General features: G+C 37.0%; 3 protein-coding genes across 4 annotated transcripts; 1 reads left to right on the forward strand and 2 right to left on the reverse strand.

Moving 5' to 3' along the window:
- Positions 1 to 75: 75 nt before the first annotated feature.
- On the reverse strand, positions 76 to 3,157 carry LOC127251608 (protein LEAD-SENSITIVE 1-like). The gene is made up of 4 exons (XM_051275371.1): positions 2,869 to 3,157; positions 2,660 to 2,733; positions 747 to 1,424; positions 76 to 206 (listed from the first exon to the last, which is right to left on the reverse strand). The coding sequence occupies exons 1-4, from the start codon at positions 2,886 to 2,888 to the stop codon at positions 202 to 204; spliced, it is 777 nt and encodes a 258-aa protein (XP_051131328.1). The 5' UTR covers positions 2,889 to 3,157; the 3' UTR covers positions 76 to 201.
- A 2,247-nt stretch (positions 3,158 to 5,404) lies between these two features.
- LOC127251736 (digalactosyldiacylglycerol synthase 1, chloroplastic) lies at positions 5,405 to 9,979 on the forward strand. 2 transcript variants are annotated; one of them, XM_051275584.1, is made up of 8 exons: positions 5,405 to 6,199; positions 6,615 to 6,647; positions 7,023 to 7,110; positions 7,457 to 7,941; positions 8,204 to 8,470; positions 8,641 to 8,990; positions 9,150 to 9,677; positions 9,758 to 9,979. In XM_051275584.1, coding segments are annotated over exons 1-8 (2,394 nt in total). In that variant the 5' UTR covers positions 5,405 to 5,557; the 3' UTR covers positions 9,759 to 9,979. The 2 variants fall into 2 exon arrangements, with proteins under 2 accessions (XP_051131541.1, XP_051131540.1); XM_051275583.1 differs by having other exon boundaries at positions 9,150 to 9,979.
- On the reverse strand, positions 9,854 to 12,060 carry LOC127251738 (aluminum-activated malate transporter 2-like). The gene is made up of 6 exons (XM_051275585.1): positions 11,871 to 12,060; positions 11,599 to 11,739; positions 11,240 to 11,512; positions 11,015 to 11,136; positions 10,762 to 10,935; positions 9,854 to 10,671 (listed from the first exon to the last, which is right to left on the reverse strand). The coding sequence occupies exons 1-6, from the start codon at positions 12,058 to 12,060 to the stop codon at positions 10,225 to 10,227; spliced, it is 1,347 nt and encodes a 448-aa protein (XP_051131542.1). The 3' UTR covers positions 9,854 to 10,224.
- Positions 12,061 to 13,270: the final 1,210 nt, after the last annotated feature.

A 13,270-nucleotide genomic window follows, 5' to 3' on the forward strand; every position in this document is an offset into this window, starting at 1 on the left:
ATTTTTATAATTAAGAATAGGAGACAATTTTATTAGTTATATATTTAATAAAAACAAAGAAATTTTAGTATACTTATTTTTGGCCACTCTCAATCTTGAAGTATGCAGTGGACATTGAGACCAAACAGGAAGGAAACTTTGGTGGTGATGCTGACTCTTTCTATATTCTCACACTGCGCCACGTGATGGGCTCTGATTGGCCTAGTCTGTGAAAGAAAATGATCTATCTTGTCAAAGCCACTTTACAAATATTATATACATACATGTTTCGGAGCTAATTGAAGATCGATCGTAAAAATCTCTGATTAATGTATTATTCCATTCCTTCATGTGGTATCGATTCTGGCGATTAATTAATTCCATCAAAAGAATGAGAGAGCATGCAATTAACTTTAGTGGAAAGATGTGTCTCTTTCGAATATTTAGTCGATGGGACAAGACTTGTTTAAGCTTTTCCCGTGTGGGGGCAATCAGTCAAAAAAGTAAATAATAAGGTTTAGACTATTCCCTCGACAACCTTTGCTTTTGTCTTAGGTTGGCCTTAAAAGACACTACTATTATATCCAACTTCCCTTTTATTACCATAAGCATATGCAAGAAAAATGAAATGGAAGAGAATCTTATAATGTGGGAGGATCTATTGCATCAAACACACATTTTGATACAGAATTAAAACCCAAAAACAACAAGAAAGCATGAATACCAAGAACATAGTTTTTTTCCTAAATTACGACGAGCACGCTAACCTGCGGGTGCAGGTAGAGAAGGAAGGCTTGGTTCGATGACCTGAAGCATACCAGCAGCAAGCCTACTTGTAAGTTCTTCGACAGGGACTTTCACCACGTCCATCCTCATGCCAATGTCTGCAGCATAACGGCTGGCGCAGTAAACCCCGACAGCAGTAGCTACCATCCCGTATATGTTGGTGGTGACGAGGCGCAATGGCGTAGATAAGACAGCTGCAAGGGGTCCGCCGATGATGGACACTGCTTGCCCGCTCTGCCCCATGGTGCTATGGTCTAGAACGAGCAATCCGGTCTTGCAGTAAATAGCAAAATCTTCGCAGTTTTTCTTAAATACGTTGTAGCACCCAAAGCCATTTTCGAGCAGGTATTTAGCTCGATGAACCACCTCATCATCAGCATCTGAAACAGCCAGTGTGCAAGTTCCTCCTCGGGCTTTTGCGAGAAAGAGAGCAGGGCTGACATCATATTCGAATCGGTACAGGATTCCACCGGAGAGAAAGCAGTCCAGACATGAGGTGACCACACCATGTCCCTCTTGGGCTGGCGCGCAGGTGGAACATGGCACATGGGATCTAGCTGGACCGGAGCTTACCAGGAGGACATCTAATATGGTACCAGTCCCCACTTCTTGTCCACGTCTCGTAAAATGTATGACTCTATTATCTCCAACGTAGATACCTGTTCTCACTCAGACAAAAAGTAAAACAAGTGTGTCAAAATTAAAGCCCACACAAGAGCGAGCGAACACATTCTTCAGCACCATGGAAACCATAACAATTGAACTGGTTCAATTAGGAGCTTGATCAGAAGAGCACAATAGAACTATTTTAGGAGAACTTCTATGAATTTGTGGATGACATGAAATAATGCACAAAATAACATAGTAAGTAAGAATATCATATGAATTTTCACTTATTTCACACAAATGTAGGTATTTGACAGGATTAATCTCCCTGTATCTCAGAGACATTATCGGGTATAGATAAATATACAAGAAACATTGGAATTATAATTTCCCGTCTGAGAGGTTAAAAATGGCTTACGGAGCAAGGTTTGTGCATGAAAATTTAGTGCATATGTTTTCCCGGCGAGGTTTGTCATGAACTGCATGGTTATTTTTAGCACCTCTTGATTTTTCTACTTCTTCAACTGAATTTCATTATGTTGATTCTCATCATCATGAAAGAGAACTGAAAACAATATATATTTCTCCGGACTTCTTATCTAGTAAAGATTAACATAACCATCATAATCGAAAACAAGCATAAAATAACATAACTTCTAATGAATCGTTCTCTAGGAACTTCAAATATGCAAACATAACAGAGTCTTCAAAAGATCCATTACATCAACAGCATGTGAATTACTAGTATCAGTTCAACAAAGAGCACATTCAGGAATATCGTCTCATTTTGCTTCCATGTCTATGACCTCATTCCTAAAATCCAGGCCACGCTCATGAAATCAACAAGACCATACAAAAGGACAACCATCCAGCATGAGGCATGATATACCGAGCCACTTGGTAATAAGGATATCAAGTGTCTATCTTTTCACTAATCAACAATCCCTCTTATTTATGAGCTGCGATGTATCCTTCTATGTAATGATTCTTTTTTATCATATTCATGTCATTCATGAACACACTAATTTGTGAAGAATCTAAAAGCAAGATGTTGAAATACAAACAACTGGAACCAAACTCACTACCCTATTAAGGGAACACAAGATCTGTTTTTTTTTTTTTTTTTCACAAATCTATTAGAATCTATAAGAACTAAGTTTTAATTATCGCTAAAATTTATCACATCGATCATTGTACCAACTACAAACCGGCAGTTCGTATTCACAGCAGATTCAAAAAATAAATAAATAAATTACGCGGAATTTGTAAAATCGAAACTAAACCTAACCGTGATGAGCATAAATATAAGCAGAACGCCATGAATATATGTGATCCCCGGGCTTGAGGCTGCTCCTTTCAATTCTGTGCGTTTTGTATATATTGCCGCCCGAACAAACACACACAGACACACATCAAAGGGGAAAAAAAAAAAAAGAACAGTTAGAACAGACCAAAAGAAAAACGCAGATATCTGGAGGTAAAACAAATCAAATTCACCTATTGGAGAGCAGCCCCATCCTTGTTCTAAATTCTTCTTCCGCTTGTTGAAACCAAATAACCTTTCCAAAGACGAATATAAACAAGTGCAATCCGGTGGAAAGGTATACGCAAGTTACTTCCTTCTCGGGATGGTGGTGGTCTCGGAAATCTGAATTTTTTTTATTTATTCGATTGGGATGAACAGTTTTGGGTGAGGACTGAAAATGGCGAAAATGGTCATACCATTTCTTCAAAATTACAAATCTTATCTGCTAAGGAAACACAGAAATAACGCCACCGCGTCGGCCGCCAGTCGTCGGCGCGTTTGTTCCCTCCGAACATAAACACGTCACTCGCGAAAATTTACATATATCTGTTTGGCTGTGAAACAGTTGGGCTTTGGTTTGGGCTTTCCAAAAAAGTGGCCCACTCCATTATATAAAATTTTCAATTCCATGACCACGAACAAAATTATGATAATTTTAAAGATCAGAATTAATAAATATAATTTTTTGAAAATACAATACAATTAATCATATATGTATTACAATCATATATCATTCGCAATTCCATCTTTTTTAATGTTTTTAAAATACTGAAACAAATAAAACAATTCTACGAAACACAAACAAACACCCCCTTAGTTTTTATTGGTTTCAACGTGTACAATAAATTATGTTTAATTATGTAAAATTGAACTTAATTTAAATTAATATACATCTGATTATTAAATTAAAATTATTTTATATTAATTAATATTAATATATTATAATCATGTAGAGTTCGAATTGGAAACCTCAATTCTAATTTGACTTGTTTATTATTGGATTTGTGTCAATTCGTATATATTATCGATTAAAATCCTTATTTAAGTCTAATTATTTTTGTATCAAATTGTCGGGTGGAATTACTTTTTGTGAGCTCTAGCTTCACGCCCCATATATTAATAGCCCGACATATGAAACACAAACGAAAAGTTTGGTAAGAATTTGGTTTGCATAAATGTGGGATAGTTTTGATCGTTGAAGTTTCCATCGTCAAATTAGTGAAAAGCACACCACGTGATTTCTTACAAGATTGCCCAATTAATTTACACACATATATATGTAGTGTAGTGCAATTATGAGATTTCATTTACATTGCAATTTTATTTATTTTTTATTTTATTAGTTTATTGGGGAAAAGGAAAGTGGCGTCGTGTGGAACGTTGATGAATTTAAAAGTAAATTAATTAATTAATAAATAAATAAGATACTCATGAATGATGAAATGTGGTCAAATGCTTTGAGTCAACATAATGCCGATGAAATGCTAAATGCAGTCTCGAACGTTCCACCGTATTCTTTATGACTCCGGACCAATAGTGTTTTGCCACGTTACCTGCCTACAAGTCTAATATTTATGTGAAATACTACTTAATACTAGGGGTGTCAAAAATAAATCCGACCCGAAAAACCGAACCCGTTCGACCTGAAATTTTTTAGGTTCGGGTTTGAGTATTTCGGGTTTGAAAAAAATCAGGTCGACTCGAACCTGAAACAAAAAAAATTCGTGTCGTGTTCAGGTCGTGTTTCGGGTTGACCTAATAACCTAAAATATCAAAATCATGTTAGGTTTTGGGTTTCGTGTTTCGGGTTGACCTGAAATTTTTATTATTATTATTTTAATCTATAATATTTATATTATTTTAAATACAAAATAATATAGAAATTAAAATAAAAATGATATTTTTTAGGTCAATTTAATTTTTTAAAAATTTTCAGGTATGTTTCGTGTCGGGTTTGTTCGGGTTTCGGGTAACCTGAAACTAATTTAGGTCAATCTGAACCCGACATGAAAGAATTCGTGTCGTGTTCGAGTCTAGGATTTCAGGTCAGATTTCGGGTTTTTGTTATCCTTATAGCTCAACCCGAAACGAACACGACCTAAAAACACGAATTGACATCCCTAGTTAGGTATTTTAAACTCAAGAAAACCCCCTACATAAAAAGAGTGAAAATAAACACTCAACAAAATAAAGTATTAGCAAACAAAATACATTATGTGGTGTCATCCGACAAACAAAAAAAACTCTCACTATCTGAATTTTATTTTATGGTGTCACATTTCAAAATCATCTTAAAAATTACAAAATTATATATTTTAATTGATTCCGGGCAACTAAAAAGGTGGCCAGAAATTCATTAGAGCCTCCAAAAAATTGAGAGCAGGTCCCACGGCGTTATCACGACACCGCGTTTTAGCCATCCGGAATCCAAATGGCGTGGAGTCTATCACACGTGTCACGCCACGTGGCTCTAACCCACATTTTTGCTCGTCCTATTTTCACCGTTACCGTTATTTATTCTGGTAGGATAATACAAAGAATATGCCATGGGCTCTGCTGATATATGTCAAGACAAAAACCAAAGTCGATCATATATTTAATTTTCTTGTTATTATGTGTTTACTTGAATCTTTGAAGCATTTATTATAATTACTAATTAATAATTTAAATTTGATTTTATATTTATTTATTATAAAATTTACTTGTGATATATTTACTGATGGCTGCTGCGCAGAAGTGCATCTGCAGGCCGTACCAATTCCAAATCCGTTAAATACGATACGCTAAACAAGCACGAGCCGTCGTTCCACAAACTTCGCCACCATTTTCCTTCATTCATTCTCAGGGCAGCGATTGATCGGGGAAGAAGAGGGGAATACGATGAATTATAAGCCGCTGGAGGTGCGTTCATCTCCCTCAACGGCGGCGGCGTCTTCAGGCTCGATTAGCTCGGTTGCGACGGCGGAGAAAGCCTTGTCTTTTATATCCAAGAGCTGGCGCGAGGTCCGGTCTTCCGCTGATGCCGATCTCCAGCTGCTCAAGAACAGAGCCAACTCCTTTAAAAACCTAGCCGATAGAGAATTTGAGAATTTCATCAACTCGGCTTCCAAATCGCCCTTCAGTGTTCCCAGTATCACCGCCTCCGCTACGCTCAACTCTGCTCCTCCTGCGGAAATCGATTTTGTCAGGAAGCTGCAGCCGAAGCTATCCGAAATTAGGCGGGCGTATTCGTCGCCAGATTTCAAGTTTTACCCACGACCGCAGATTAAAATTGATTTGTCCGCGATTAAAAACGCTATTGTCGCGGAGGTTGGGGAAGATGAGGAGGATGAGACGGAGAGCCTTAGGAAATGGAGGAGGGTGGGCTTTAAGGTGAAAGCGAAAGAGGGACAATTTGAGGAATTTTGGGAACCAATAAAGACGCTAAAATCGAGGCTTAAGGATTTGGAACACAAGAGCTCCAGTGAGATCTTGGAGGGGATTAAGAATAGTGAGTTCGTAGAGAGATTGAAGTCGGGGCTGGTAGGCAATTCTGATTCTTTTTCTGTTTGTGCTTGTTGATGAATGTATTGGTATTTACTTGGTTGAAAGCCTTTTTATTATCCATCTCATCTGTTTGCTATGATGTTAGGTATGGTTAATCTTTAATGGTATAAACTTATTAAGCATCTCTCTTGAGTACATTTGATTTTAAAAACATGAAACACAATTGTATAGAGTTCGGTATTTGAATGCCTCCATGGAATTGATATGGAGTTTTTGCGGCATTTTCCTGCTGCTTGGTCTTCTCTGTCATGTTCTCTAAACTGAAGATGCCTTTTTATATCAAAATAAACACTTATTTTACCACCTCATCACTGTTAGACTAGCTTGCTATAGATTTCATATGTTATACATATGCTGATTTTGTTTTTCCGTTCTTTCACTGTTTTTACAGAAAGCAATTTGCAAGGATCCAAATGAGTCAAAGGTTTGTCTGTTATCTCATCTTTGTGTATTGGAATGGTTCTCTGAGGTGGATATGCAATTTATATGTTACATGCTGAATCGTGAGAAAGATAGGAGAAAATAAATAGACAAAAGGTCTTGTATAACAGTTTAAACTATATAATTGCAAGAATTCACTGCTGTATCTTCGGAATTTGGAAGACGTTAACATAAATCAACAACTTATTGAATAGGAAAATCATATGCGGTCAACTTTCTATATGTATGTATACATGAGAAAATGAAGTTATTTACAAAATTCAAATCTTCAAGATCATTCACCTAGCAGTGTATGAGACTATGAGCCTACTGGCTTTCTTGCTACTGTATTAACATTTTGTCATTTTCTTTGCAATAGGAAGTCCCGCCTCTGGATGCAACAGAACTATTGGCTTGTTTAGTAAGGCAGTCTAGCCCCTTACTGGATCAACTTGGCATTAATCGAGGTATGCAGACCCTATGCATTGCATTCTGCTCAATGGAAAAGAACTTAGCAGAGTGAATGTCTATGAAATTGTGATTGACTGCGTATTTTGGTGATGTGGATTAGTTTCGATTTAACTGGAGTTATATGGAGAATTTGCTTTATGTTTTCCTTTAAGCCTGTATTTCTAATTACTTTTCCCTGTTTTTTCATCTCTCAACTGCAGTTCGGAGTCCCTAGAAAAAAGAATTACATTTTATTCCCCATGAATGTCTTATTCTGATATTATTGTTATTAGTTATGTTTTAAATCTGTCCAATTCTAATATGGAAATTATGGATTAGCTTTGATCATCTATTTTTTGCCAGGCATTTCAGATAAAATTGTGGAAAGCTTGTGCAGAAAACGTAAAGATCAACTTCTGCTGCGTTCCTTACCTGCAGGAGAGTCATCCATGATTGAAAGTGAGAACATCACTGATGAGCTAGATTTGAGATTAGCCAGTGTTGTCCAAAGTACAGGGCATTGCTATGAAGGTGGCTTTTGGAGTGATTCTGGAAAGCACGATGAATTGGACAATAAAAGACATGTGGCTATTGTTACAACTGCAAGCCTTCCTTGGATGACCGGGACTGCTGTCAACCCATTGTTCAGAGCAGCCTATTTAGCGAACTCTGCTAAGCAAAATGTCACACTTTTGGTGCCATGGCTTTGTAGATCTGATCAGGAGATAGTATACCCTAACAATCTCACTTTTAGCTCACCTGAGGAACAGGAAAGTTATATACGCAGCTGGCTTGAGGAAAGGGTTGGATTCAAGGCCGACTTCAAGATATCATTTTACCCAGGAAAGGTAAGGATTTTATGAGTTAATTTCTTGTTTGATATGTTAGGAACACCTGATTTCATGCTAAGGTATATCTAGGACAACGGCCAGCTATCCATTTAGTGGCTTATTCATTTCTACAATTACATTGTGGTTTTGAGCGGCTTATATATAGTTTACAGCGGTCTAACACTTTACGAACATTTATAGTTATTATTTTGTTGCGGATATTATACAAGTAATTACATATTTGGTGAACTGTTAAACATTTTGCATGCATTTTCCCCAGTTCTCAAAATCGAGGCGGAGTATTATACCAGCTGGAGACACATCTCAGTTTATTTCACCCAAGGATGCTGATATTGCAATCCTAGAAGAACCTGAACATTTAAACTGGTACCATCATGGTAAGCGCTGGACTGATAAATTCAACCATGTGGTTGGCATAGTTCACACAAATTACTTGGAATATATCAAGAGGGAAAGGAATGGCGCTCTCCAAGCATTTTTTGTTAAACACATCAACAATTGGGTCATAAGAGCATACTGTGACAAGGTAATGTTTCTTTATCCGCAGTTCGTATCTAATTCTTTCACATATGAGGTATGGATTAGGTGTGCTAGTTATACGAGTTCTCTAGTAATTAGTAGCTGAAATTCTGCATTAATTTAAACTCACTGAAAGTTGCACAATCACCTATTCTCAGTTTTCATTCTCCTTTCTAGGTCCTTCGACTATCTGCTGCCACTCAGGATCTACCAAAGTCTATGGTGTGCAATGTTCATGGTGTAAATCCCAAGTTCTTGAAGATTGGTGAAAAAGTAGCTGCAGGAAAGGAGCGTGGAGAGCAGACTTTTTCCAAGGGGGCATATTTCTTAGGCAAGATGGTATGGGCTAAAGGGTACAAAGAGTTGATAGATTTGCTGGCCAAGCAAAAAAATGACCTTGATGGCTTCAACTTGGATGTATATGGAAATGGGGAGGATGCCCATGAAGTTCAGAGCACAGCCAAAAGACTAAATTTGAATCTCAATTTTATGAAAGGCAGAGATCATGCTGATGATTCTCTACATAGGTATGTGGTATTCTAACTGGTTATATAATAGCTTTGTTGCACCTTATGGTGAAAAATGCAATCAATCTTGCTCGGCTTTTCCAGTTACTTGAAATGACTTGGTTCAACTGAATGGTTACTTAAGAGTGACATACATTCTCCGTTTTGTTTAACTTGCAGCTACAAAGTCTTCATAAACCCAAGTGTTAGTGATGTACTCTGCACTGCTACTGCTGAAGCCCTTGCAATGGGAAAATTTGTTGTTTGCGCAGACCACCCTTCGAATGATTTCTTCAGAGTGTTTCCCAACTGCTTGACATACAAGACTCCAGAAGATTTTGTTGCTAAAGTAAAGGAAGCTATGGCCAATGAACCACTGCCGCTTACACCAGAGCAAAGATACATCCTTTCATGGGAAGCCGCCACCCAGAGACTCATGGAATTTTCTGAGCTCAACAAGGTTTTGGATAGTCAAGCTGATAAGCATTTGGGTAGGCGTCACAAAAATGGAATGCCGAAATCTATCTCATTGCCTAATTTAAATGAAGTGGTAGATGGAGGATTGGCCTTTGCACACAACTGTCTAACTGGGAACGAATTTCTGCGACTATGCACCGGAGCCATTCCTGGATCAAGGGACTATGACAAACAGCATAGCAAGGATCTGCGCCTTTTGCCTCCACAGGTACAAAACCCGATTTACGGCTGGTAAGTAGAAAACATAACTAAGGTGTACATCATTATTTGCATTGTGTTAGATAAGCTACAACCTTGTTAGGTTATTACAGATCTTGTCTATGCTGTGCTCTTCTGATCTGACCTCCACGGTGCATTTTACTCCCTGTGTTGCAGAACAGTAGCTACTTCCTTAGCTAAAACTCCAATTAAAATGCTGTATGGGTCACAATATATTCGGTTTTTTTGTTTAGCATTCTGTCTGTCTACTGAGAGATGGTTGATTTCAGAATTCACTTGAATGTATATATAGCTTGAATGATACTTTTGTCCCATTTCCCATGAATGCTGAATTCATTTACGTACACATCAACATATGATCCACTCCTGATATTAAATTCAGCACATGAACTATGCTCAACAATTGTGTTTCAATATTATATTATCTGATCTAGTCTAAAAGAATACGTTAAAGCGATATGAGTGTAAAATGACATGAAGGCCCATGACCCAAAAGAATGAATCAAACGATCAAAATTAGATTGGATTAGGCTATTAAATAGATAATTAACTTTATACATCACTGGGTCTGGGACTGGGTGGTGGTGTTTCTTGCAGCCTCTAATGAATGAATTTCTACCACAACATGATCACAATTAGATTGCAATTTCTGAGGTAGATTTGGTTTTCGAAAGCCTCCTTTGAGAGAAAGTTGGCGGACAAGAAGAGCAACTTTGTCGAGGCTGTTAATGATGTCGAGCAGCAACGATGAAATGACGAGTAATGGCAAGATTTCCTCAACTCCCACTTTTTCAGACAACATAAGATATATAGCTCGGACCTCATCAGCTGCTGCTGTACTCAAATTCTTCATCGAAGAAGAAGAAGAAGAGTTTATTGGGTTTGGGACTCTCATGTCTTTCATGGCAGCAGCTAATTCTTTCAGAAAACTGCTGACTTCGCGGCTGATCTTCACGAACAATGGAGCAAACTTATCTGATGATGATGATGATGAACTTGAAGCTCCCTGCGCCCAATTCAATGAATTAGGGTTTTTGATTATATAATTAATATATGTAAAGATGGGTTTGATTAATATATATTATATTGTAATTACCTGTGAAGAAGATTTATAGTTTATTATTATAGTATTAAAATTGTTTATGCAGACGCAGAGGGCTTGGATCTTGTAAGCACAATCCCTGGTGGCACAACCAACCTTCAAGTATTGCTGCCATGGATGGTTGAACTTGAACTCACCATGACATGGCTCCCACCATGCAAAGTTTGCCTGTAACGGTCACACTTCACTCCCATTGCATTTATATATATATATATATATAGATAGATACACAGAAAACTACTCTCACCAATGACTCCTCAGTTGCTTTTGAGTTCAACACACTTGTAGGGCTCTGCAGATATGAATTGATCTTCTTGTCACCTTCCTTAGTTGAAACACCACTGTTATCATCAAATTCATCTGCCAAACCTGTAGTAGCCAATTTCCAGTGTTCCCAACTTCATTAGTATTCTTACATTACATATATAGATATAGATGTGTTTTATTCAATACATGTTATTAGTATTTTTACCCTGAAAGAAAAGAGCAAGGTTTCCAATGTTCGATGCAGTAAGATTATGCAAATCCTGGCCAGCCCAAACAGGGCAAATACATAAAGAAACCAGAATGCAAGTCACCCCTCCTATCAGAATAGTGGACAACCTCTGATGAGCCAGCTTCAAGATTTCCGAAACTCGAACTCCCGACACCGCGACGAGGCTAAATGTCAGTATGAATATCAGCACTCCATAGTCATATCTTCCTTTCACTTTGGGGAAAAATCTCACAAATGTGGATCCTGCAGCTGCAAATGTTCATAAAATTCTCACATGAGAATTAATGATCAATAATGTGGTATAATATAATGAAATTAATTAAATAATTAATTACCAAGAGTGAATACTAAAAGGCCAAGAACAACAGGCTCTCCTTTCTCCCCAAAAAGGCCGGAAAAGTACTCGACTCCAACGCCTAGCCCGCCGGCTACCAGAGTTGCTACGCTGCGGTTTAAACTTCTCGATAGCGTTCCACCTATATATATACAAAAACAGAACAAATTAATTAGAAAATATAAAATAGAGGATAGGTAATATATAGACATTGACACATGCATGCAATGCAAGCTTTAAAGATTTGATTTTTAAGTGTATATAGATACATACCGACTGTGAATTCAGATACGACGACGACAGTCAAGATTGCCCACATTCCGGCCTGTCCGAAGCCGTCGTATAGAGGCCGGAAGTAGTATAGTAAGGACACTAAGGTGAGGGATAATCCCACTTTAATGGAGTGGACAACTCTCCTTGGATCTTCATTACCAATTTTCTTCAGCTGCCTAATCATCTCCATGGTGTTTAATTTGATGAATTTTGTTTTGAGCATGAACAAGATTTCCTATCCAAGGAAATTGGTGGCAAGAATTTAAATTTATGCTCTTGTACATCTAAATTGTACTCAATATATATATATATATGTGTGTATGTAAAGTGATACGGACATTGAACTGGAATGTTGACTACGACTGACTGCAACTTAAAGACAACATATATATTATAAATATTTATGGAATTCTGTTTGGATTAATAAATGGATAATATACATACATGTCTCTGTCTAGAGAATCTTTTAGTTAGCAATTGATTGAGGACACGGCTTTAATGCTTGGATCTTGGACAGATATATATGATCATTAGCTGATGATGAGTTACAGCTATTTATAGTATATATATAAATGAGTGCAGACAAGGTAGCTCCATCTCCATGGATGATCTTTTACAATTAATAATATTGCTAATTAGCACGCAAAAGTAGACGTGAAAATTAATAAATATTATTGAAGCTTAGAAACGATTTCAATGTGGAACATTCGAGCACGTTGATCGAATTAATTTTCCAGAATATAATAAACAGATCATTTATTTATAGTAGCCAGATACAGTCAGTCAGCAGGAGTTGACAAGGAAGAACTGTAACCTTAAAAATAAATAAATAACACATGTAATAAATTTTCACGGTTGACTTTGGATTGGGGTTTGATGGGTTGAATTTGAAATTTTGTTACCATTTCGGACAGTAAATTATCAAACAATGTAAGACGGTCAGGTTGGATGAATTTTGATTGGATGATATAATTTAAATAAATAGATTTAAAATAGAACTTCATAATTAAAATTCATTACATTTAAGTATTCCAAATAATAAAGAGAGTGTACACAGTAAATTTTGAAGATTTGAATTATATCTATCACATTTCAGGCGAACAACTAGTGGAGCCCAAAATAATTACATCTGGGCTTTACCCAAATGAGAGGCCCAATCTATTTACTTGGTCCGGGTTATTTAAGTAAAAATTAACTGGACCACCTTCAGTAATAAGAAGCCCATAACAAAAATCAACCCAGCCAACTTGGCAATAAATTTTGTGGGCTTTTCAATTATCTTCGATCCAGCCCAATACGTACAGAAAATTCGAACCTTACTGTAATAAATATCTGTATTATTGAAAAAGATGGCCTCAAATAAAATAAAATTTTAATTAATAAATATGTGTCCAAATTAT

Source organism: Andrographis paniculata, unplaced genomic scaffold (assembly GCF_009805555.1).
Source record: "Andrographis paniculata isolate CXL003 unplaced genomic scaffold, ASM980555v1 Contig45END, whole genome shotgun sequence".
In the NCBI taxonomy this organism is placed as follows: Eukaryota; Viridiplantae; Streptophyta; class Magnoliopsida; order Lamiales; family Acanthaceae; genus Andrographis; species Andrographis paniculata.